The sequence below is a fragment of the Camellia sinensis genome, chromosome 13 (genome assembly GCF_055761805.1).
Source record: "Camellia sinensis isolate YWXY chromosome 13, ASM5576180v1, whole genome shotgun sequence".
NCBI lineage: Eukaryota > Viridiplantae > Streptophyta > Magnoliopsida > Ericales > Theaceae > Camellia > Camellia sinensis.
The window spans coordinates 1,740,540-1,764,832 of NC_138973.1; the positions used below are offsets into that span (position 1 = coordinate 1,740,540).

General features: G+C 44.2%; 2 protein-coding genes across 2 annotated transcripts; one reads left to right on the forward strand and one right to left on the reverse strand.

Annotated features, from left to right (window-relative positions):
- Positions 1 to 1,486: 1,486 nt before the first annotated feature.
- LOC114265391 (uncharacterized) lies at positions 1,487 to 3,916 on the reverse strand. The gene has a single exon (XM_028206217.2). It carries the CDS (start codon positions 2,645 to 2,647, stop codon positions 1,589 to 1,591), a length of 1,059 nt encoding a protein of 352 aa, XP_028062018.1. The 5' UTR covers positions 2,648 to 3,916; the 3' UTR covers positions 1,487 to 1,588.
- Positions 3,917 to 9,518: 5,602 nt separating this feature from the next.
- LOC145806287 (uncharacterized) lies at positions 9,519 to 11,814 on the forward strand. Its single transcript, XM_082902813.1, has 3 exons — positions 9,519 to 10,121; positions 10,278 to 11,391; positions 11,564 to 11,814. The coding sequence occupies exons 1-3, from the start codon at positions 9,519 to 9,521 to the stop codon at positions 11,812 to 11,814; spliced, it is 1,968 nt and encodes a 655-aa protein (XP_082758939.1).
- The last annotated feature ends 12,479 nt before the right edge of the window (positions 11,815 to 24,293 follow it).

Consider the following 24,293-nt stretch of genomic DNA (forward strand, 5'->3'; position numbering starts at 1 on the left):
ATTGGGCATAGGCCTAACGGTGAAGGCAAAGTAAACAATGGGCAGTGGGCTTAATGTGTAGTGGCCTGACCTATTCAGGGACCACATATATGTCGAAGTTGATCTTCTGTGTCTTTTTCCTTTTATTGTAAGGTCCTTATTGAAGTGGACATTTTTGTTTCTTTTTTACCTTTTTCCTTGGCAGATATGAGACGTGGAATTGAGGATAAGAGGTCCTTATGAACTGTAATTGGATAAGAATATTGTGTTCATTCAAATGACTTATTATGACAATCCCACTTCAAATTGCTGGATTCAGATTTAATCCTTGTGAATAATAATAATAAGACTTCTAAATAGAAATTAAAGTTCCAGAATATTTTTTAGAAAATAGATTACAATTATTTAAGAGTACTGTTATATATTATCAGTTGAATTTTATCTTCTTTTTTTTGGGCTCCTGTGTGATTTTTTTTTCTTTTTTCTGAGTCTTTATTTCGATTCACACAGCAAAGTTACCCTCCATTATTTTTCAAATATAGTGAATTATACAAGTATCCATGCTGTGAATTTGTACAGAAGAATGTGAAAATGGCCAATAGAATATGTCCTATCATGTAAAGTTGTATCTTGCTTTATCCATGGGTAGCTAAAATTAGATTTACCTACATGACGTGAGAGAGACCCATTGTTTGTGTTTGGTTGAAGAAGGTCCACAGGAATGCAAAAAAGTGAATAGGGAGGGAGAACCATTGTAGTGGTTGCCTATATTGGACCAGTGGATGTTCATAATAGCTATACAAACTGACAAATTGCTTCTCTGTTGGAGCCCATTGTTTTATCCCCTTCGCACACAGATCAGCACCACCTTTCTGTTTCTATTCTGTTTTTGTTTCTGCTTCTATCATCAATCCTGCTTTCATGTTTGGTGGAGCAAAAACAGAAACAAAATACATATTTCTTCCATTTCTCTAGCCATACCACAGTTGAAGCACTGCCTTAGGGCATCCACAATGGGATAGCCAAAATTGTTTGTTAAAGTGTGTTATATACAAAAAGTGATAAAAATGAAGCCTAAAAGTGTTTGTTAAGATGTGTCAAGAGGTAGTTAATTTTAAAAAGTGAGTAGTGGTGTAATGGATGTGTTAAGAGGTGTATTAAGGTATATGTTAAATATATATATATATATATATGTATATAATAAATAAAATAAATAAATAATTTAATTTAATCAAAAAAGCCTAAAATTAAATTTCTAGTCCAAAAAAAAAAAAATCCTAAAAAATTTAAAATAAAAAAATAAAGAAATAAAAAAAAAAATTTGTCATTGACTGGTCAACCGGCCGGTCAACTTGAAAGACAAAAAAACTCATTTAGCAGCTTCATTACACGACCTAACAACAAACATTGTTAGCTAAATCTTAACAACTGACACTAACACTAGCGTTAGCAGCTCTCCTGTGGATGCTCTTAGGCACCAAAATGACTACATTTTTTCGCATTATCAGGGAGATAACAAGAAGTAATTCATTACATTGCTACGTATTACATGTTTACATTAGTTTGCCACAAGGCTTGGCTAAATTGAATATTAAAATATTAGTGAATTCTAGTGCTGGGACAGTCCTGAACTAAAGCTCTGTTGATTCTTAGTCGAAAGCCGCTTGAGAAACTCATAGGTAGTGATCATGGTTGTTGCAGACATAGACATTGAAGCCCACCTCGGTCCCAACCCTCTGTAACACGCACTCAAACCACCTTCCTTCACCAAATTCCTCACTGTCTGACCAATCGTGGGCGGCCTACCCCCATTTCCCTCTCCTTCCAAAACTTGCAATCTCGTCTTGATCGTGTCGAGTGGCATTGTCACTAACGCAGAAAACCCACTTGCCATGGCCGCACTCACCCCCTGCACTGCCACAACCGCCTTAGAATCCGGCCTAAAACGACGACCACCACCACCACATTCATCACCTTTCTTACAATAATAGCAACCAATCGCACTCCAAATGAGTCTATGAGCCACCGAGTAAGATCCCCACCAGACTGCATTCGAGGGCGCATATGTCAATGTCGATATCCCAAATCCCCTGTAAAGGCCTCGCATGCCGTCCGTGCGTACAATTTTTTGAAACGCATCAATTCCACCATTATATCGATAAGAACTAACATTGCTGGTGACTGGGTTGTTGTTGCTACCCTGAACCATGAGCCTCTGGCTCACCACGTCAATTGGAGTCCAAACCAACTGGGCGGCCATGGCAGCACTCAACCCCGCCGACGCATTGGCTATAGTGGACGCGGTGGCCTCCGAAAAGCCCAATTTCACGGTAGCAGTCCCCACATTGCTCTTGGTAACTTCAAGAGCCGCCATGTAAAGCGTTCGAGCTGGGATTGTACCCATCAACGAAGTCCCGAATCCTCTGTAGAACCCTCTGGGACCCTCGTGGCGTAGCATGGAAAAGGCCATCTTGAAGCATGGAATATCGGACATTGATACCTGTTGGCGGGTCTTCAACACCACCATTGGGTATAGAGTTGCTGAGACGCCCGAAAACAGGGCGGCGCCAAGGATAAAGAACTTGGATTTGTCGAGCATCTCCCAATCGATTTCGGCCGGAAGATGAATTCCGGACACCGAATCATCCTCGGCTGCACGCAAACTCATCTTTGCCACTATGTTTTACAAATCCAAATCCAAATCCAAATCGAAACCGATAAAAATTTAACTTTTTTGTGTTGGTTCCAAAAATATGAATATAGTATAGTATATTATGAGGGTTTGGATTGGTTTTGCTATTTTGTTGTTAGTGTGGAAACAGATTTGAGAGGGAAAGCGAGAGAGTCACGAAAAAGGGATGGAACATTTCTGGCGAAGAGAATTAGATTGAGCTGAGAAGCTTACCGATTTCATCAATTGTCTTCTTACAATCGTCGGAAATGGAAATGGAAATGGAAATGGAAATGGGTGAGATCTTGAGTCGGTGACAGTTTTGGAGAGAGAGAGAGAGAGAGAGAGAGAGATTATGCGATGAATTAGGTGGGTATGTTGTTCGATCGAAGTGTGAGAGAAAAGGGTTGGTTTTTTAATACAACAATTGATGGTGGAAACTGAAAAGGAGGCGGCTTTGGGAGGATGTAAGTGGCAAGGTTATGTAATGGATTTTAGTGAGGGTTTTGCGGATCGAGGGAAGGTGGACACGTGTCTCTAATCGCTTGGGAAAGCTCTATTTTTTTAAGGGTTTAGATCGGCCGGTTACAGGGTTGAGCTGCTGATTGCTGAGATGATGAGTTCTAGTCCACTGAATTGTTCATATTCTGTGGGTGCTCATTTGATTATATTGTTGTGAACATTTGTTTTAGATTATAACGTATTATGGGTGTTTGGAAAATTATTATTTTAATAGGTTAGAATTTTTGTATTTAGGAAAATAGTTGAATTTTTTTATATTTAGGCCTCGTTTGGGAATCCTCCTTTTTGGCTAAAAAGTCAAAAAGTTACTAAATTAGCCAAAAAGCCAACAACCCATACAAAAAAGTCAAATATTCTCTTTTCTCTCTACTTTTTGCACATCTTTTTGTAAAAAGCCAAAAAGTCATCCCAAACATACTAGTTTTTTTTAGCTCATATTTTAGCCAAATAACCAAAAAGTTACTAAATTAGTTTGTTCCCAAACGAGGCCTTAGATGTGATATTTGTAAAAGAAAAAGTGAAATGATTATGAATTTGATGTGATATTTTATTTTAGTGATTATTTTAATTTTTTTTTTTTTTGTAAATTTTATCCCAAAATGTCAAAAAATAACTTTTACCAAGAGTGTGTTTGGTAACGTTTACGTTTTCAGTTTATATTTACAAAAATTTTATAAATTGATTTTTGTTTATTTTTAAAAAAACATAAACTACAAACGTGTTTGGTAATTGACAAAATATTTAAAAAAATTTAAAAATATAAAAAAGAGTGAGAAATGACAAGTGGTAGCAAGTGGCGGCAGAAGACGGTGGTGAAAAGTGGTGACGGTGGGTGGTGGGTAGCTGGTGGTGGTGGGTGGTGGCGGGTGGGTGGTGGTGGTGGATGGGTGGGTGACGGTGGCGAGTGGTGGGTGGTAGTGAGTGGGAGGTGGTGGTGGCGGGTGGTGGGTGGTGGTGGCAGGTGGGTGGCGGATGGTAGGTGGTTGTGGGCGGTGGGTAAGTGGCGAGTGTTGGGTGGTGAGTGGCCGATGGCGGGTGGCGGGTAGGTGGCGGGTGGTGGTGGTGGTGGTGGTGGTGGGTGGGTGACGGTGGCGGGTGGTGGGTGGTAGCGAGTGGGTGGTGGTGGTGGCGGATGACGGGTGGTAGTGGGTGGTGGTAGGTGGGTAGTGATGGTGGGTGGGTGGGTGACGGTGGCGGGTGATGGGTGGTGGTGGTAGCGGCGGGTGATGGGTGGTGGTAGCAAGTAGGTGGCGGATGGTGGTGGTGAGTGGGTGGGTGACGGTAGCGAGTAGTAGGTGGTAGTGAGTAGGTGGTGGGTAACGATGGCGGGTGGTAAGTGGTAGCGAGTGGGTGGTGGTGGTGGTGATGGGTGGTGGGTAGCGGGTGGATGGTGGGTGGTGGTGGCTGGTTGGTGGCAGGTGGCTGGTGGTGGTGGGTGGCTAGTGGTGACAGGTGGTGAATGGTGGTAGCAGGTGGGTGGTGAGTAGTGGTGGCAAGTAAGTGCCGGGCGGTGAATGGTAGTGGCAGATGGTGGGTGGTGGCGAGTGGATGACAGGTGAGTGGTGGTGGTGGTGGTAGTGGTGGTGGTGGTGGTGGCGAGGGGTGGGTGGTGGTGGCGAGTAGGTGGCAGGTGAGCGGTGGCAGGTGGTAGCAGGTGGGTGGTAGGTGGTGGTGGAGGGTGGGTGGTGGGTGGTGGTGGCAAAAGACGGTGGTGGAAAATAGCGGCGGGTGGTAGCTAATGTTGGGTGATAAAAAAAAAAAAAAATCTGAAAACTCAAAATGGAAATACATTTTTTGTGTTTTCATTTTTTGGCCAAATTTATAAACTGAGACCACTGATTTATAAATTAAAAATTTTACCAAACAAGTTTTTATTTGAATTTTTAAAATTTTTGTAAATATAAACAGAAAACTAAAAACGTAAGTGTTACCAAACGACACTCAAACACCTGCCTTGTATATTTTAAGTTTTATTATTTTGCATCACATGAATATGAATGATTTGTTTAAACATTTTACATTCATAAAAATAACATATATTTCAATATTTATGAAATTAAAGCCGTGTTTGGCATAACCTATTTTAGTTTATCTTTTTATCTTTTTTGGGTCACATCAATCAACATCTCTTTTTTACTTTTCTACATATCTTTTTTTTATAAAAAGTCAAAAAGTATACTTATTTATGACATCTCAAACCACCCCTAATTCAAAAGTTGTAAGATTAATTACATTTTTTTTTCTTTCAAAGTATGTAGTTTGTCATTTTAGTTTTTAATGTTTAAATTGTATTAATTTGGTTTTCAGTGTACAAAGCTATTTCAATTTGATCCATCAACCAAATTCAACCAAGAGATGCCGTTAAAATAAGAGATAAACACGTCATCTATTTTTTTATTTTTATTATTTTTTTTTAAGATTGGTTTGTTTTGAGAAGTAAGTTTGAGAGGAGAGATTTGCAGCGGACAGTGCGGTCGAGCTACGGTAACGTGGGTGTGGCAAACCTCACGGTGCCGAGCTATCTTCTCAATTGGCGCGGCCCTCCGGCCCGTCGTATACGGCCGAGGTAGGTTGGCCGACCAGGCATGGTCTAAGGCTTGGCCGAGCTGTGACTGCTAGACATTCGGCGATAAGCGCCCGTTAGCACGGTACAACCAAGCAAATGATAGTCCGGAATGAGTCTAGGCCGAGAAGTGGACCAGCACGCTTCACCTTCAGTTAACCCGGAGGGAGTTTGGACCGGGATGGTGGTCGGCGTGCACCCGACCGGATAGCTCTGAAGCTCGGTCGTGTTATCTGTGGTTGTGATTTTCTCCAAGGAATACGCCGGTTGTGGTATGCCAGTCAGGTGTGCCACTTGGGCCAATGGCGTGGTGGAGAGGAAATCTGCTCCAGGCACGCGTCAATACCGTTTGGCAGTTTTACGCGTACTATTTAGGGTTTTTGGCCTTTACACGTGTAAGATGGTGGGAGACGAGCGCTGCCACCTGTCCAGGGAAGGACAACAGAGGTAGTGCGCGCACAATCCTGAGGCTGCAGGGCCAGCCTAGAAATAAGAATGGAAGATGAACGTAGATGTATGAAATCCGAACGGCTCTCTCTCTATAAAAATTATATTCTTCTTCCCCAAGTGATTTGACTTGATCGTCGGAGGGTCTATCTGGCAACCCACCGCCGGGCAGCTCACCGTTTCTTTGTTGCCAGGTTAGACGCTGTCACGTGAAGCTTGAGTCCAAGGAGTACAGAAAGCACTGAATATTTCGCCCCCGTACAATTGGCACTGTCTGTGAGAAGTCTTTGATACTCAAACCTTGCTCTTCAAGCTTCTTCGACCATTTCCATGGCCAACAACGACGAAACTCCACTGTCCGTCGTCAATGGTATCACACTAGATCTGTCCGACGCAGAGAAGGCCCCCCGAATGTTCCAGCCATGGCGGGTCTAGAAACTTCTTCGCGAGGTGCGCGAGACAAACGGAGGAGGAGCACTGATCGCTCGAAGAGTCCAGAGGGCCGTCGGCGGCGGGAGGAGTCCCGCGCGCAGTGCCTGGAGCACAAACTCAAAGACCAGGACGCCCTCATCCGCAAGATGGCGGCTGAGATAGAGATGTTGAAACGCCAGATTAAGGGGAAGGGTGTTGCTGGAGAGGGCAGCCTCAGTGAGCGCACCCCGTCTCCTCGTTCTAGCAGCCGCCACCAGGAAAGGACGCACTCTCTCTCTATCACCAAAAACTATGGGGTTGGGGATTCCGACCCAAGGAAGGGTAGGTCCCTCACACACGACAGCACCTACTACCCCTTGCGCCCGTCGTCGACGTCGCGATACTCTTTCTCCATCCGTTCCAGAGACCTGAGGGATGTGTTGGAGGAGAGGGCGCGCCGTCGAGAGGCTCAGAGAGTGCTGGCATTGCAGAGGTTGAGCACCCAAGTTCGTTGTAGCGAAGAAGTGGCAATGCCAGCGCCTCGGATGATGGCCCTTGCACTAGTAGACAAAGAGCTGGTGAGACTTACGGCCACGCCGCTGTCTCTAGAAATCGAGAGTACATCGCTCCCTGCCGGATTCTACCAGCCTAAGTTCACCTTGTACGACGGCAAGACGGATCCGTACATGCACGTGAGTCATTACCGGCAAGTAATGGCTGGCCACCGGCGCAATGACGCCTTGATGTGCCTCATATTCCCAGCAAGCTTGGGAGAACTGGGCCTGAAATGGTTCGAAAGGCTTCCAGAGGGGAGTATCGAGGGGTGGCAGCAACTAGCGGAAGCATTTGTCACCAGATTCAAAACCAACACTCGGACACCGAAGGAGGTCGACCATCTCATGGGCATCAAGATGGAATCTGGAGGTTCCTTGAAGGCATACAATGCAAGGTACTAGGAAACTTACAACGAAATCCTCAACTGCCCTACCAATCTGGCGATCACTCAATACAAGCGGGGTCTCCCAGTCGGACATAGGTTGCGAGATTCGCTCATAATGCACCAGCCCGTAACCATGGAGTCCTTGATGCTGCGGATCAATGAGCACATTCGTGTGGAGGACGATGCCGCCTTCGCGACCGAGAAGGCTAATCCGGTCGCGGCAGACAGAAGGGTGGCGGGGAAGGTTCACTCGGTCGGCGCGGGAGGATAACCACCCAAATGACCGGTTAAAAGATCAACGGCGTGACCCAAACCGCGATGATAGAAACAAAGGTCGCAGAAACGACCGAGCTGACGCTCCGCGTGATGCAGAGGAGGATGCTACGAGAAAATTGAAGGCGCGGACTGGAATCACCACGGTCTTTAAAATCCCTATCTACCGCATGTTGAGTGAGATTCGAGGCGAGCCTTTTGTCCGCTGGCCGGCCAAGTTGGGGAATGCACATAGAGGCTTCAATTTGAGATATCGCTGCACCTTCCATAAGGAATGGGGACACCGAACGGAGGATTTCTTGCCACTTAAACAACATTTGTAGGAGCTAGTGGCCGCGGGGCATCTTGACCAATACATTGATGGGGATATGAAAGCCACCCTACCGGGACAAACCGAGCCAAACTGCCTAGCAGTCCTTGAGACAGCGCCCCAAGGCATAATCAATGTCATCCATGGCATCATTGAACCAGCCAGGGTCTACGAGCTGAGAGGGATGATTAAGAAGGCCGAACACATGAGGGAAATGCTCTCCATTCAGCCCGTTGTGAAGAAGGGAAAGACCGAGGAGAAGTACATCCTTACCTTTTCAAGCAAGGACTTGGAGAGAATTCAAATGCCCCACAATGACGCTCTAGTAGTGACTCTTCGTGTCAAAGGCTTCGACATCAAGAGGATCTTGATTGACCAGGGGAGTTCGGTCAAGATCATGTATTACGATGCGTTCAAGCAAATGAAGTTACATGACAAGGACTTGGCCCCTGCGACGTTTCCTTTGGTTGGCTTCAACTCTCAGCCAGAATGGCCGGTAGGAAAGATCATACTGCCGGTCAAGGCGGGCTCGGTCATAAAGCAAGTTGAATTCTGGGTGCTCAAGGTTCCATCAACCTACAACTTAATCTTGGGCAGGGGCTGGTTGCACGCCATGCAAGCGGTAGCATCGACCTACCACCAGGTTCTGCGCTTCCCCGCGCCAACTGGGCAAATAGAGGAAGTTTGAGGGGACCAGGTGATGGCCAAACAGTGCTTCGTGGCGGTGAACGACAGCCGGGCCGCCAAAGGGTTCGTTCAAATGATAGAGGGACCGGAAGGGAAGGAAGTCCTGCAAGATGTAGGAAGAAAGGCCGAGGAAAAATCGGTCGAAGATTTGGTGGAGGTGCAAATCGATGAGAATGATTCAACCAAGTGCTTTCTTTTGGGCTCGTCCCTATCCAGCACCGAGCGTCACAAGTATGTTAACTTTATGATCTCCAATATGGAAGCCTTTGCGTGGACGCCTTACGATATGTCTGGCGTCGACCTACGCTTCATTTGCCATCAGTTGAACGTCTTCCCCAATGCACGACCGGTCATCCAAAGGACACGCCGCTTAGCCTTGCACCATGCCGAGGTAGTGGCAGAAGAAGTGAAAAACTTACTGGAAGCTGGGGCTATAGAAGAAGTGCAATACTCTCGATGGATATCCAACACAGTAGTTGTTCCGAAAAAGAATGGCAAGTGGTGAGTCTGCGTTGACTACAAGATGGTCAACCGTGCATGCCCAAAGGATAGCTTCCCCCTCCCTCGAATCGACTAGCTGGTGGACTTGACCATTGGCCATCAGAGGTTTAGCTTCCTGGATGCATATCGCGGCGACCACCAGATAGCCATGTACGAACCGGACCGAGAGATCACATCATTCACTACTTCCAGGCGCTTGTATTGCTATAAAGTCATGCCGTTCGGACTGAAAAACGCCGGGGCAACTTTTCAAAAGATGGTGACAAAGATGTTCGCTCCACTGCTGGAACACACCATGGAGGCCTACATTGACGATATGGTGGTAAAGAGTAAGGAGAAGTCTCAACACCTCGCCGACCTAGCAGAGATGTTTGCCATACTTAAACACCACAAGCTTTGTTTGAATGCCTCCAAATGCGCCTTCGGAGTCGGCACCGGAAAGTTTCTGGGTTTTCTAGTCACAAACCGAGGGATTGAAGCCTACCCATCCCAAATCAAGGCTGTACAGGAGCTGGAGCGCCCAAACTCTACAAAGGACGTGCAACATCTTGCCAGGATGGCAGTCGCGCTGAACAGATTTATCAGCCGGTCTTCAGATCGTTGCAGGCTCTTCTTCAAAACTTTGAAGGCCAAGTTTTTATGGGATGACGAATGTGACCGTGCACTGGTGGATCTAAAAGTGTACCTTTCCTCAGCCTCAATCTTGGTCACGCCAAAACCGGGTGAAGAACTGTATCTTTACTTGGCGGTTTCTCAACATGCGGTGAGCGTCGTCCTAGTCCGTGCTGAAGGCATCCAGCACCTGCCCATCTTCTATGTAAGCAAGACTCTGTTCCCGACTGAGATGAGATATCTTCCGTTGGAAAAATTAGCGCTGGCCTTGATGATGGCTTCGAGAAAGCTGGCGCACTATTTTCATGCCCATGCAATAGTTGTGCTAACCGAGTTTTCACTTAAGGTGCTCTTTGAAAAGGCAGACTTTACTGGGAGAATCTTGAAATGGGCCGTGGAATTAGGGCAGTACGACATCAAGTTCCGACCACGCACCGCAGTCAAGGCTCAAGCCCTTGCAGACTTTGTGGCGGAATTTGCCCCTGGAATGCATCCGGTTTGCCCGGTTGATTTGGCTAGAGCGGATTTGGCACAGCCCGTGGTTCAGGCAATGGCGATGAATGTTGGCTCGCAAGTGGAAGAAAAGCAAATGGCAGCCGAACTTGAGAACCCGGATAGCTCATCGAGGTGTGAACCCAGCCAAGGCAAGGAAAGATACCAAAATAAGCTGACCAGAGCCTTGGAGTTGAGAAGCTCACAAAACCCCTCTAACTGCTGGAAGTTGTTCATCGGCGAGATGTGGAAGCTCTTTGTCGACGGGGCATCCAACAGGCATGGCGTTGGGTTGGGTATCGTGTTGACTTCCCCGGACGGGCTGGTTATCGAACAAGTAATTACGCTCGGCTTTCCTGCATCCAACAATGAGGCGGAGTATGAAGCCCTCCTTGCCGGACTGAGGAGTGTATTGAGGATGAAAGCGTTGCCTCTCATGGTGTTCAGCGACTCCAAACTGGTGGTCAATCAGGTCTCCGGGGAGTATGAGGCTAGGGATGAAAGAATGGCCAAGTATCAAGTGCTGGTGCGCGCAGAGATCAAGAAGTTCGCCGCCATACGAGTGGGGCAAATCAACCGTGAAGAAAACAACGCAACAGACGAACTAGCCGGCCTTGCATCTACGCAATCAACCTTCCCTAATCCCTTGATGATAGAATTCTTGCTTCGGCCAAGCATTGAGGAGCCTGAAGTGCCCAAGGTACTCTGCACCGCCTTGGGACCTTCCTGGATGGACCCCATCATCACCTTCCTGAAAGATAGAGTTCTGCCCGAAGAAAAGAAAGCAACCAACAAAATCTGGGCTAAGTCAGAGCGGTTTTGGCTCTCGCCGTCCGGAGCCTTGTACAAGAAGTCTTTTATCGGGCCGCTCCTAAAGTGTGTCCATCCCGCTAAAGTGGAAGCTTTCCTCTATGAGATCCATGAGGGCATTTGCGGGAGCCATACAGAGGGTAGATCTTTGGCTTACCGAGCAATCTCCCAAGGTTACTGGTGGCCATGCATACAGGTAGACGCGTAGAAATACGTTCGCTAGTGTGAAAAGTGTCAGAAATTCGCTCACCAAATCCACCAGCTAGCCAGCCAGAGAGTTGCTCCCCCTTACAAGTCCTTGGCCGTTCGCGTTTTGAGGACTGGATATTGTGGGGCCACTCCCAGCTGCCTCGGGCAACCGCAAGTTCTTCATTGCTGCTACCGACTACTTTACCAAGTGGGTTAAGGCCGAGCCATTGGCAACCATAAAGGAAAAAGATGTGAAGAAGTTTGTTTGGCAAAATGTTATCACTTGCTTCAGTATACCAAAGGCACTCATCTCAGATAATGGTACTCAGTTCGATGGGAAACTCTTTCGCAGATTTTGCGAAGAGCTAAAGATTGAGTTCTATAATTCAACACCGGCCTATCCTTAGTCAAATGGGCAAGCAGAGGGCTCCAACAAGACCATCCTGGACGGACTGAAGAAGCGGCTTGAAAAAGCCAAAGGAAAGTGGGTTGAAGAACTCCCTTATGTGCTCTGGACATACCGCACTACGCCAAGGCGATCGACGAGGTAGACACCATTCGCCTTGGCCTACGGCATAAAAGCCGTTATCCCGCTGGAAATTGGTATGCCAACCATTCAGTCTAAGAGTTTCCAGCCAGATCTGAACAATGATACGGTGGCATTGGAGCTTGACCTAGCCGAGGAAAGAAGGGAACGGGCTCTGATCTGCATAGCGGCCTATCAGCAGGAACTCTCCAAGAAGTACAACAAGGCTGTACACTCCAGGCTGTTTAAAATTGGGGATTGGGTCTTAAGAAAGGTGATGGGCAATACAGTGGTCCTTGGCGAAGGAAAGCTCGGCGCAAATTGGGAGGGGCCGTACAAAGTGACTGGCTTAACAGTCAAAGGGGCATACCATCTGGAAGACTTAGATGGTAAAGCTATCCCCAAATCATGGAATGCTGCCAACCTCAAGATTTTCTACTTTTGAAATGTAATCGCTTTCGTTGCTTAGCTTTCTAGACCTTTAGCCTTCTAACATTCGATGTAAAGATAGCACTGCTCTTTGTAATTAAAAATGTCTCTACTTTTTGTTTATACTATGTGATTTGCAAGGATATTGGGCCTCTGAGGATGCCAGGGGCAGGGAGACCAACCTGAAAGGGGCCTAACTGATCTCCTCTCACCGGTATAGAAACAGACCGCACAAACAATTGGTGTATTATCCAATTTGCATAAGGCTCGAGCTGATTTTTGCTCGCCCAATTGGGATGTTGGTGTCATGACCAACTTAAATGAAATATTGGTGTTCTAACCAATCCACAGGCTGAGCTGATTTTGCTCAGCCAAATCGAAATGTTGGTGTTTTGTCTAACTGAAAAGAGTTGAGCTGACTTTGCTCGGCCCAACGAAATGTTGGTGTCTTGTCCAACTTACAAGAGCCAAGCTGACTTTGCTCAGACAAATGAAATGTTGGCGTTTTACGCAACTCAAACAGGCCGAGCTGATTTTGCTCGGCCACATGGACATATTGGTGTTCTGTTAATCTAAGTAGGCCGAGATGATTTTCGCTCGGCAAAAGGGCCATGATGCTTGGCGTTTTATCAAACTTAGAGGGGCCGAGGTGGTTTTTGCTTGGCCAAAATGAAATATTGGGTGTTTTTCCAACCTATAAAGGCCGAGACGGTTTAGCTCAGTCACTTCGAAATGGTAGCCTGTTGTCACATTTCCGAGGACCGAACTGATTTTTGCTCGCCCAACTCTAAATGTTCATGATTTGCCCAACTTATGGCCAAGTTGATTTTACTCGGCCGTACGAAAATGTCTGGGTTTGTTTGCAACATCCAGGAGCTGGTTTGCCAGTTGCGATTTGTGAACATTTAAGTTGAGGGAAGTCTAATTTTAGTTTGGCATATTGCGCGGCATAGCCGACGTACCAATTGTGATTCCAGAACATTCGAATGAAGAAATAGTGAACTTTGCAATCGAACAAAAATAGATGATCAACGAGCAAAAAAGTTCAAATTTTCATTGCAGAAGGAAATTGCATTACAAAGGTGGGGCTAGGCCCGGTTACGTCAAAAAAAAAAAAAACAAAACCAAAAGAAGAAAGGTAACATCAGTCAAGATCGACGTCAACGGTTCGCTCGGCAGTCGTTGTTGTCTGCTCGATCAAGCCCTCCTCAGTTTCATCTTCCGCAGCAACGACTTCCTGCTCGGCCTGGCCATCTTCGGCCGTCTCAAAAGTTTCATGAGGGGTTTGGTCAGCGGGCTGTGCAGCGGTGGCTTCCTCCTCAGCAGCTTTCTTTGCCTCTTCAATAAGCTTTTTTTGCGCGGCGCTGGCGTACGCCTGCATGTAGTGCGGTATGAAGGCAGCAGGCGGATTTTGAGACATTTCAGCGTCTTGACCAAGGCCAACTTTTTCCACGGCAGCTTTCCAACTGCACTGGAAAAAGATGTCCTTGGTCGCCTGAACCTGCCGTTCATAAGTCTTCTCGCCCTGCGCACACCCCCGGCCTTCGGCGTTGTCAGCCGCCTTATCCTTCTCCTCTTTATGGGCATCGCAAAGTTTGCGCAGCCCGGCGAGGTACCGAGCCTTCGTCTGCTTTACGGCCCGCTGTTTGTCCTCTTCAGCCCGAGCTAACTTCTGGCTTATCGTATCGCGCTGGGCCTCAACTGCCTCCTGCGCGACCTTCAGCTTTGCTATCTCGGCCGTTTTGGCCTTGTTCTCAGCAATGGCATCACGCAGGCTCTGCTGTACGACGATCATGCACTCGTGGGCCAGATAGTTCTTTTGCGCAACCTGAAAACGAATAAAGACGGTCAAAATTCAGAAAATCGAGCAAAAATCGAGCAATAACTTGAGCAAAACAGTTGAAAACTTACCAATACGATCGATTTTGCTGCCGAGCGAAGCATCTTCAGGTCGGATAGCTCATCGTGCTTCTTCATGTCGGCGGAAAGGATCAGCCCCTTGGTCATGTTGAAACCAAGGGAGTAATCCTTGTCCGCATACACTGAATTGGCCGCAGATACTGGCCGGCCATTGTATTTGATCTCGGACACCCAGACCGGGGGGGAGGTTGGGCTCTTGGATGGCCCGATTAGTGGTTGCTCGGTCTGGTCCCCTAGTTCAGTGGAGGCGTGCTCAGTTGAGTCTTCATCAACAAGATGCAGCTCTGTTTGGTCTTTCCTCGGTCTTTTCTTCGACCGGCCAGTTGGTTGTTCGCTGGCAAGAGCCAACACAGCCCCTTTCTTTTGTCTAACCGGGGTAGAGGAAGTCCCCCCAGATGCCTCTAGTGGCTGGGAGCCGCTTGGCTCACCAGTGATCATCGATTTGATTGCCCGGATCTTGGCCATTTCTTGTTCGGCAGTAAGAGGAACAAGTCTGATCGGTGAAAGATTTGGATCCGGTTCTGGGGAGGGCGCACGAAGAAAGTCGGTCACCCTGCTTTTGCGCGGCGCTGTGTAATGGTAGGTCAGTTCAAAGCCGAGCAGCTTTGGTGATTCCCTTTCCTCGGCCGGATGACGCAGTAGAACTCTGATGGCCTCTTGATTAGCTCGGGAGTAGTTGTCGGCCAAGAGCTTGTAATTTGCAAAAAAGAGGACAAGTGTTAGATCGGCAAGAAAAAAATCAATGCAAAAAGAAAGTAACGCGGTTTGCCGAGCTACTCACCAGTGCTGCCAAAATCTTTCCTAATGTACCAACCCGGTATGGGCGCCTCGGTGTCCTCATATCGACCGGACACCCACAGGAAATCATCGTCATTTATTTCCTTATCAGGGTTACCCTCAATGAATTTTGCTTGGCCCTTCTTTACCTTCAGGTACCAGCAAAACCCACCTTTATTCTTGCTGAGGTTGTATTGATGAAATATCTCAGCAAGGCCGAGATTGAGACCGAGCCTCCTATTAGTTCGGCCACGCTGTTTATTATTTTGTACGTGTTGTTTGAGACTTGGATAGGACAAAGCCTTGTCTGCCTAAAAAATTCGCAGATCAAGGGCTGGACCGGGAAGCGAAGCCCTCCCTCCACTATGGATACGACCATGAAGGGGCACCGGTCTAGGTCGCCCCACGGGGTATCTCCCTTCTTGGCCAATTCTAAGTGAATGTCGTCTGGGATGCTGTACTCCCTATGGAACTCGGCCATCTCACCGGGAGAACTCACCATGAACCGGTATTTCCCCATTTATCTCGGTTCTATTTATTGGGTGATTTATTGTGTATCTCGGTGGAAAATTTGCTCGGACAATGAGCGTCACCTGTGATAATGCTGGACTAGCCTGATCGGTCCTAGTTTGTTCTGCATTGTTAAGAAACAAGTCCAAGAGTTAGCACGACATAAACTGCACGGCTTCAATGTGGATCTTTTAGCTCGGTGAAAGGTTTTTGGGTGTTTGACCGGTTCGACCCCTATCTCTGCTCGACTACTTGGCCGATTTGGCCTTCCTAGTTCGGGTCTGATTCCCTATTTCCAGCTCGGTTGCGGCCTCAACAAGAAGCCGCAAACTAGTTTTTGCTCGGCTAAAGCTCTATTTACGGATCTAAATGAATGTTTAGCTCGGTTTTGTCCAGTGTTCATTCAGTTCATCCCAAAAATGGGGTTCGTTCATTCGAGCCAAGGAGAAACAGGGGCACGAAGGCCCCATCCACTCCTCCAGTTCCAGTTTTCCCTAAGGTGTGCCAATACTACCCCTTGGAGGAGGTATTGATAGGATCCTAACATTTCTAAGCAAGAACACCAAGAACAATGATGAAGAACTCGAAGAACTCGAGCATGAAAACACAAAGGAAGGGTAATGAGACTTACCAATGTCAGATGCCTAGCAAAGTTGACCCCTCAAGCTTGTTTGCAGCTTCAGAAGGAACAGAAATGGACGTTAGGGAGCGAAGGGGAGCAACGGCAGTAATGGTGGAAGTTTGGAGTGTTGAGGGCTAGGGTTTTGGCTTGAAGGAGGAGATGAATAGTGTAGGTGCAGATGACCCTTAGTTTGTGCATAAAAATGGGGGAAAACCAAACGGCTGCGCCGTTTGAATTTCGCCCATGAAAAGACAGCTTTGAGGCTACACGGGGCCAATGGGATGAAGCCACGTGGCATCAAAAGGACGGCTGCCAGTACGGTTGTACGACCTTTGATAAGACTACGGGCAGGATACGAAAACCGACCAAATGGGATAGCTCGGTAATTGCTTCGACCCCAACCACGCTCGGCTTGGTGCTGGCGCGACTAAGGGACTGTTAGCTCGGTCATGGTGGTAAGCCCAATCACGATTAGCTCGGATGGGATTAAGGGGCAATTGAGAGAGGAGATTTGCACCGGACAGTACGGTCGAGCTACGGTAACGCGGGTGTGGCAAACCTCACGGTGCCGAGCTATCTTCTCAATTGGCGCGGCCCTCCGGCCCGTCGTACACAGCCGAGGTAGGTTGGCCGACCAGGCATGGTCTGAGGCCTGGCCGAGCTGTGACTGCTAGACGTTCGACGATAAGCGCGCGTTAGCATGGCACAACCGAGCAAATGACAGTCCGGAATGAGCCTAGGCCGAGAAGAGGACCAGCACGCTTCACCTTCAGTTAACCCGGAGGGAGTTTGGACCGAGATGATGGTCGGCGTGCACCCAGTCGGATAGCTCTAAAGCTCGGTTGTGTTATCTGCGATTGTGATTTTCTCCAAGGAATAGGCCGGTTGTGGTATGCTGGTCAGCTGTGCCACTTAGGCCAATGGCGTGGTGGAGAGGAAATTTGCTCCAGGCACGCGTCAACACCGTTTGGCAATTTTACGCGTACTATTTGGGGTTTTTGGCCTTTACACGTGTAAGATGGTGGGAGACAAGCGCGGCCACTTGTCCAGGGAAGGACAACAGAGGTAGTGCGCGCACAATCCTGAGGCTGCAGGGCCAGCCTAGAAATAGGAATGGAAGATGAACGTAGAGGTATGAAATCCGAACGACTCTCTCTCTCTAAAAACTATATTCTTCTTTCCCAAGTGATCTGACTTGATCGTCGGAGGGTCTATCCGGCAACCCACCGCCGGGAAGCTCACCGTTTCTTTGTTGCCAGGTTAGACGCCGTCACGTGAAGCTTGAGTCCAAGGAGTACGGAAAGCACTGAATATTTCGCCCCCGTACAAAGTTAAAATCTAGTTTTTTAGTTTTTTTTTTTTTTATACTTTTCTTGAATTTTTTTTTAAAAAAAATAGATAGGTGATGTGACTTAAAAAAAATTAAAATGATAAATTATAAATATATCCCCTAAGGTTTAATTAAAATACGAATCGTCCATTGTGGTTTGAAAATTACATTTCACTTCCTAAGATTTTTAATTTCTTAACAAATTGTCTCTTTTATTAGTAAATTATCAAGTCAATTAACAGTTTTTAATGATTTTAGAAATATGCTTCAATTAATAATTTAGGTAATTTTTTTATTGTATAGGAAAACAATTATGAATTTTATTTTTTTAGTTAATTCTGTTAAATAAAAAATTCTAACAAGGGGGTATTTGTAATTTTTCAAATCACAGGAGGATAATTTGTACTTTAAGCAAACTTCAATGAGTGTATTTATAATTTATCTAAAATAAAAAGCTAAAAAAATGACTTTTAATCAGGTTCCAAAACAAATCAAAATAAAAAAAAAATTAGAATTTAATTTTTTTAACAAATAATATTAAAAAAAGAAGAAGGAAAAAACAAAACAAAGTTCACTTCACAATCATAAAAGTTTTGAATTAAAAAAAAAAAAAAACAAAATCAAAAACAAAACAAAACAAAACAAAATGTGTAGGTGTCATTTGGTAACACTTACGTTTTCAGTATTCTGTTTATATTTACAAAAATTTTAAAAACTCAAATAAAAACTTGTTTGGTAAATTTTTGATTTATAAATCAATGGTCTCAATTTATAAATTTAGCCAAAAAATGAAAACACAAAAAATGAGTTTACGTTTTGAGTTTTGAGTTTTATTTTTTTTTACCACCCAAAACTAGCCACCACCTGCCACCATTTTCCGCTACCATTTTCTACCATCGTCTTCTGCCACCACCACCCACCCACCCCCCACCACCACCTGCCACCCACCACCCACCTGCCATTAGGGGTGTGCATAATACCGCCGAAACCGCCGAAACCGCACCGAACCGCACCGCCAAGGCAAATTCGTTATTATTTGCCAATCGAACCGCCGGTTTTTGGTAAGAAAAATGGCAAATTCTAGTGACACTTTTATCAATCCACTGGTTTCTATTTTTCTTCCAAACCGCACTGACCCGCACCGCTATTAAATCATGTTTTATAAGATTTTAAAAATTCTTTTTTACTTAAATTTGTTTGTTGTTCTATACCTTAGAATATAATATTACATTACTGCTCGGGGGAAATTCAAGATGTCAATAATCCAAAATAAAGTTGGATTCCAATTCACTTTTCAATCTTTTTTTTTCTGGCCATGTTGCAAACTTGCATCAGCTCACTTTTCAATCTAAATACTTTTCAACGGTAAACATTTTCAATATATTGTAAATCCCGAATGATATTAATTTTATGTATTGTATTTGATCATTGTAGCTTCCACAGATGCTTGTAATGAATTGATAGCATAGTCGTTGATATTATCATGTTGTTGCTACACTTGCTGCACCAGAAGAAAGCTTCGCAAGATACTTAACATCACGGTATCTCTCGTCTTTTTTTTACTCTTTGATTTAAGTTTTGTAATTTGAATTATATTTTTTATAAACCGCCAATCCGCCCGAACCGCCAAGGCAAATCCGCCATTATTTGCCAACCGAACCGCCAGTTTTTGATAAGAAAAATGGCAAATTCTAGTGATACTTTTATCAATCCGCCACCCGCCATATGGTTTTTATTTTTCTCTCAAACCGCACCGACCCGCACCGCGCACACCCCTACCTGCCATCCACTGACCACCACCACCCATATCTCGCCGCCGCCGCCACCACCACCACCCACGACCCGCCACTACCATCTACCGCCCGCCACCACCATTCACAACCCACTTGTCACCACCACCAACCACCTGCCACCCACCCGCTACCACCATCCACCACCCATCACCATCACCCGCTACCCACCTGCCACCACCACCCACTCACTACCACCCACCACCCGCCACCGTCACCCACCCACCCCCCACCACCACCACTCGCCACCTACCTGCCACCACTACCCACCAGCCACCACTCATCACCACCCGTCATCCGCCACCCACCAACCACCACCACCCGCCACCACCACCTACTCACTACCACCTTCTACCGTCGCCCACACACCCACCACCACCACCACCACTACCACCTGCCACCTACCCGCTACCACCACCCAGCACCACTTGTCATCTGCCACCCACCTGCCACCACCACCCGCCACCATCACCCACCCACCCGCCACTACCACCCACCATCACCACTTTTTATCACCGTTTTCCGCCGCTGCCGCCACCACCCGCCATTTGCCACCACTTTCCACCATTGTCTTCTGCCACCATCACTTACCACCTGCCACCATTTTCCACCACCGTCTTCCGCCACCACCATCCGCCATCATTTTCCACCATCGTCTTTCACCGCCACCACTCGTCTCCACCCACCACCCGCTACCACTTGCCATTTCTTACTCTTTTTTATATTTTTAAATTTTTTTAAACATTTTGTCTAAACTAAACGCGTTTGTAGTTTATGTTTTTCAAAAAATAAACAAAAATCAATTTATAAAATTTTTATAAATATAAACTGAAAACGTAAACGTTACCAAACAGGTTTGACTTCAACTCGTAGCCTTTGCCCTTTTCCGTGGTGAGTCATCAGACAGACAAGGATTATGATCTTTTTCTGCATATGAAAAAATTATGTGGGGTCTTTGCTAAATTTATCTGTTATCTTAATTTGATATTTATTAATTAAAATTGTGAAATTTAGTATTTTGTTAGGATTTAAAAAAATACTTTAAAAAAGATCAAGTAATAAATAGTATGGAACAATATTCAACTACCAAATAACCACTAAAATGTCTAACCATATGTATTAAGGGGGTGTTTGAAAAGAAGATTGGGCTAAAATAGCTTATTTAAAGATAAAATAAGGAAAATTTTTATTTCTATACACTTACTTACCGTTTACACAATTAATGAAATATTATTTGAATGACAATTATATCTTAAAATAAAATGATTCTAATAAGAGGCATCAAAATACACTCATAAAATTAAGTCAAATTTTTTTCTATACACATCGTTTAAAAATAAAAAAAAAAATTCAATACACATCTTTTGAGTAAAAAAAAAAAAAAATCAAACCCTAATTTTTTCATTTTTTCTTACTTCCTCCATTGTTTCTTAGGCTTCGTTTGTCAACTATACATTTTAGTCAAAAAATTAAAAAGTTACTATAAGTTGTCATATCACTTTTTCTATTTTTCTGCACATCTTTTCGTAAAAAATCAAAAAAATATTAAAATAACATGTTCTCAAACGAGGCCTTAGTTTAAATCAAGTAAAAGGATTATTAAATTTCTAGTGCGTGTGCTTACAAGTTTCAAAGCCAACACAACGACAAATCTATTAAAAAGTCACAAACTTTCATATCAGCACATGACCTTATAGTATCCAACAATTTCTTCAAGTGTTTGCAAATCTGCGACAAATTGTTTCATCTTATTCTTCTTGTGTTTGGATCAACTAAAAAGAGTTTACTCCACACAATGCGAATTTCATATTTTCAATACAAATGAAAGTCAAGAAACAACTTCAGTGAAATATCAATATTCAATTGGTGAAGAGCATAGTCTACGAACTCGAATCCAAGACCCAGTATAACCATTTTCATACCAGAATTTTGCCACCATAGTCTACTTTTTTCTGGATATTAACTATCAAAATTATTGATTCTATTCGAAAATCAAGTGTAACAATCCCGACCTCTGAGTAATGTTAATCCATGATTAAATGAGCCCAATATATAATTAAGATGAAATCCTAAGTTAATTATGTGTACATTGCATTATTTGTGTCTTTATCTGTCTATTGCAAGAATATCTGTTTGAAATTCTGTTATTTTTTGCGAATTGAAGGCCTTATCGGTATCCGATCACGAAATTGACTTGGTATATGTATTATTTGGAATTTTTAGAACATTATAGTAAGTTTAATTGAAATTCTATTTGAAACGATTAAATTAGAATAAATTCATGCCCAATTGATTAGTTGATCAATAAATTAATTTAGCAATTAGCCAAACCTATATAAGGCTCCCATATGTGCCTTCACTCATTCTTTTCTCTTCATCTCAACACATTTGACCTTACACACACAAGCGAAACATGAGAGAGAGAGAGAGAGAGAGATAGAAGAAAATTGAGATCAAAAGCTAGGAATATAGAGAATTGCTAAGAATTGTTGGAATTTATAAGGAATTTGGGAGTTGAAGCTTCTTCACTTGCACAATTTAGATTCTAGGTAAGAATTTTAGTCTTTGACTTTGTAATGTAGTTGATTAATGTATGCAAACAAGTGAATTAGGTGAATTCATAAGGGAATTGAGCTAGAATTGAAGAAAGTTATGTCATTTCATACATGCATGCATAATTCATAGCATTTCGAAGTTGTTTTCAAAGTTTTCCTGACATGTATGTTGTAATTCTAGCATGGATTAAAGAATTCATAACATTTCTCACCATTGGACCTCATTTGATCATGTTTTGGAAGCTATGAACTCAAATGAATACATGTATGTCATGTTCATATCATGTTCTTACATTTTAAGTTGAATTTTTGCACAATTAACATGCTTTTGGGCTTTGATTTCATGAAATGATCTGTAACTTTTAATGTTTTCAAGTTTAAACTGATTTTCTCAAGTTTTGGGGCCCAAAGGTTGAGTTAAATAGCTTTGAATTCGAGTTTAGAGCTGGGGAGTGCAATTTGGAAATCCCAGATTCTGCATTTGCGCTTGAGCGGCCACTCTGTGATCTTACACTTTCGCTCAAGCGACTTGAAATGCAAGCTCCTAGAAATTTGCATGTTTTGCAGACCGCTCAAGTGACAAGAGTTGCACTTGAGCGAGGGCATGAATCTCATACTCGAGCGAGAGTCGAGCGGCCATTGGGCAGAGATCTCACTTAACTAGTACTTTTGCAAAGTTTGCAAAGCGCTCAAGCGAGGGAAGCTACGCTTGAGGGTCCCCTCACATCTTTGCGTGTTCACTCAAGTGAGGGAAGTTGCGCTCGAGTGGGACCCCTATTCCCAGCATTTTTGACCAAGTGTTTTCAAATGCATTTTTGCATCCTCATTGCATCCTAGGTATTCTTAGGCCAAAATTAAGATACTATAATGAGGATAAAGAAATAGAAACACACTAAGACAAGAAAGAACTAAGTTAATGATTCTGGGTGTATAATTCAGTATGTATTCGCTCTGTATCTGTGTAGGTCATGCGCTACAAGATATCTAAATTGCCTACCCTGCCCGTTTAATTGGAGTCATTTGTTATCTGTGAGTAATAACTATGTAAAGCTATGTTTAATTATAAGTATTTTCTGACTGATATGATATGATCTGTTTTCTGAAATGTTATTTTATGAATCATGAATGAATGTCCATTTTTCTGAAATGTATTTGTGGCATCAAGTTCACGTGGCTCTCGTTCGGGGGCAATAATACTGTGGCCAATATGCACGTGGCCTTCGCCTGGTGGTAATAATACTGTAGCTTATATTCACGTAGTCTTTGCCCGAGGGTAACAATACCGAGGCCTATATTCATGTGGCCCTCGTTTAAGGGTAACAATACCATGGCTACTTGCGCACAAGATATGGACCATTATGGTCATCGGTACTGACTTTACATGTGGGTCTTAGGACCAAGTTGATATGATAGCTAATGTGTGTACCACGTATGATCTCATGCAAAATTTGAATATGAATACGAATATGAACATATATATGAATCTGTTTCTGATTTGAGATCTGAATATGCATAAGAATCTGTTTCTGATGTAAACTCTGGATTTCAATCCTGAGATAGACATCATTCACTAAACTCTTTACCTTGTTATTATTCACTAGGCTCCCGCTCACTCTATTATTTATGCATGTAAGTGATCAGACGCTTGGCTAGGTTCAATGATGTCCGCCTGGAGAGTTTTTGGTCAGCCAGCCTTTGTGCCTCCCAAGGACGTTCCATATGTCTTATAGTCACGTTTTGTGAATATCAAGGCTTTGTATTATTTTGAGTTATAAACAAGTTTTCTATTAACTGTATATTGGGCTAAGTCCCTTTTTGGCTATATCTATAATGAATGTGACAATATGACGTCATGTATATGTGTATTAAGCTTAGAATTTATGTCCCACATACGTCTGCACGCCTCAATGGACTATGTATGTTTCTATATTTGCTTCCGTAGCCCCTAATTGTAAGCTCTTCTGTTCAGAGGCCTTTGGTAATCTAAGGATTACTGGCCGGTTACGACGCTAAACCTATAGGGGTGGATTTGGGTCATGACGTCAAGTTCCGAAACTAAATTTAGGACTTAACTTTCGAATTTAAGAATTTATTTCAGAAATCAAGTTTCAATTTTTTTTTATGTGTTTCAAAAGTTAAAAATCAAATAAACGTTTTTCATTCGGATAACCAGTACCAAATGAACAAAATTGAATTTCTTCTAAATCAAACGAGGGTTTATGAAAAATAAGAGATAAATGGAGTTGTTGGTCTTCAATGGAGTTGTCAAAAGAGTGCAAATAGACGAAAAACAAAATGAGAGGGAGATATTCATTTTCAACAATGTAATGGGTCTTCAATGGAGTCACCGTGAGTCTTCTTCAATGGAGTTTGATGTTGCGTCTTCAAGGTGAGTGGAATAGAAAATGGGTCTACACCGAAACGAAT

Bases quoted from the DNA above. Each gene is read 5' to 3' on its own strand.
- LOC145806287 (XM_082902813.1), top strand. From the start codon at position 9,519: ATGCCGTTCGGACTGAAAAACGCCGGGGCAACTTTTCAAAAGATGGTG. The intron at 10,122-10,277 runs GTAAGCAAGACT...CTCTTTGAAAAG, and splicing joins AGCACCTGCCCATCTTCTAT to GCAGACTTTACTGGGAGAAT. The intron at 11,392-11,563 runs GTTACTGGTGGC...GGCCACTCCCAG, and splicing joins TTACCGAGCAATCTCCCAAG to CTGCCTCGGGCAACCGCAAG.
- LOC114265391 (XM_028206217.2), bottom strand. From the start codon at position 2,647: ATGAGTTTGCGTGCAGCCGAGGATGATTCGGTGTCCGGAATTCATCTT.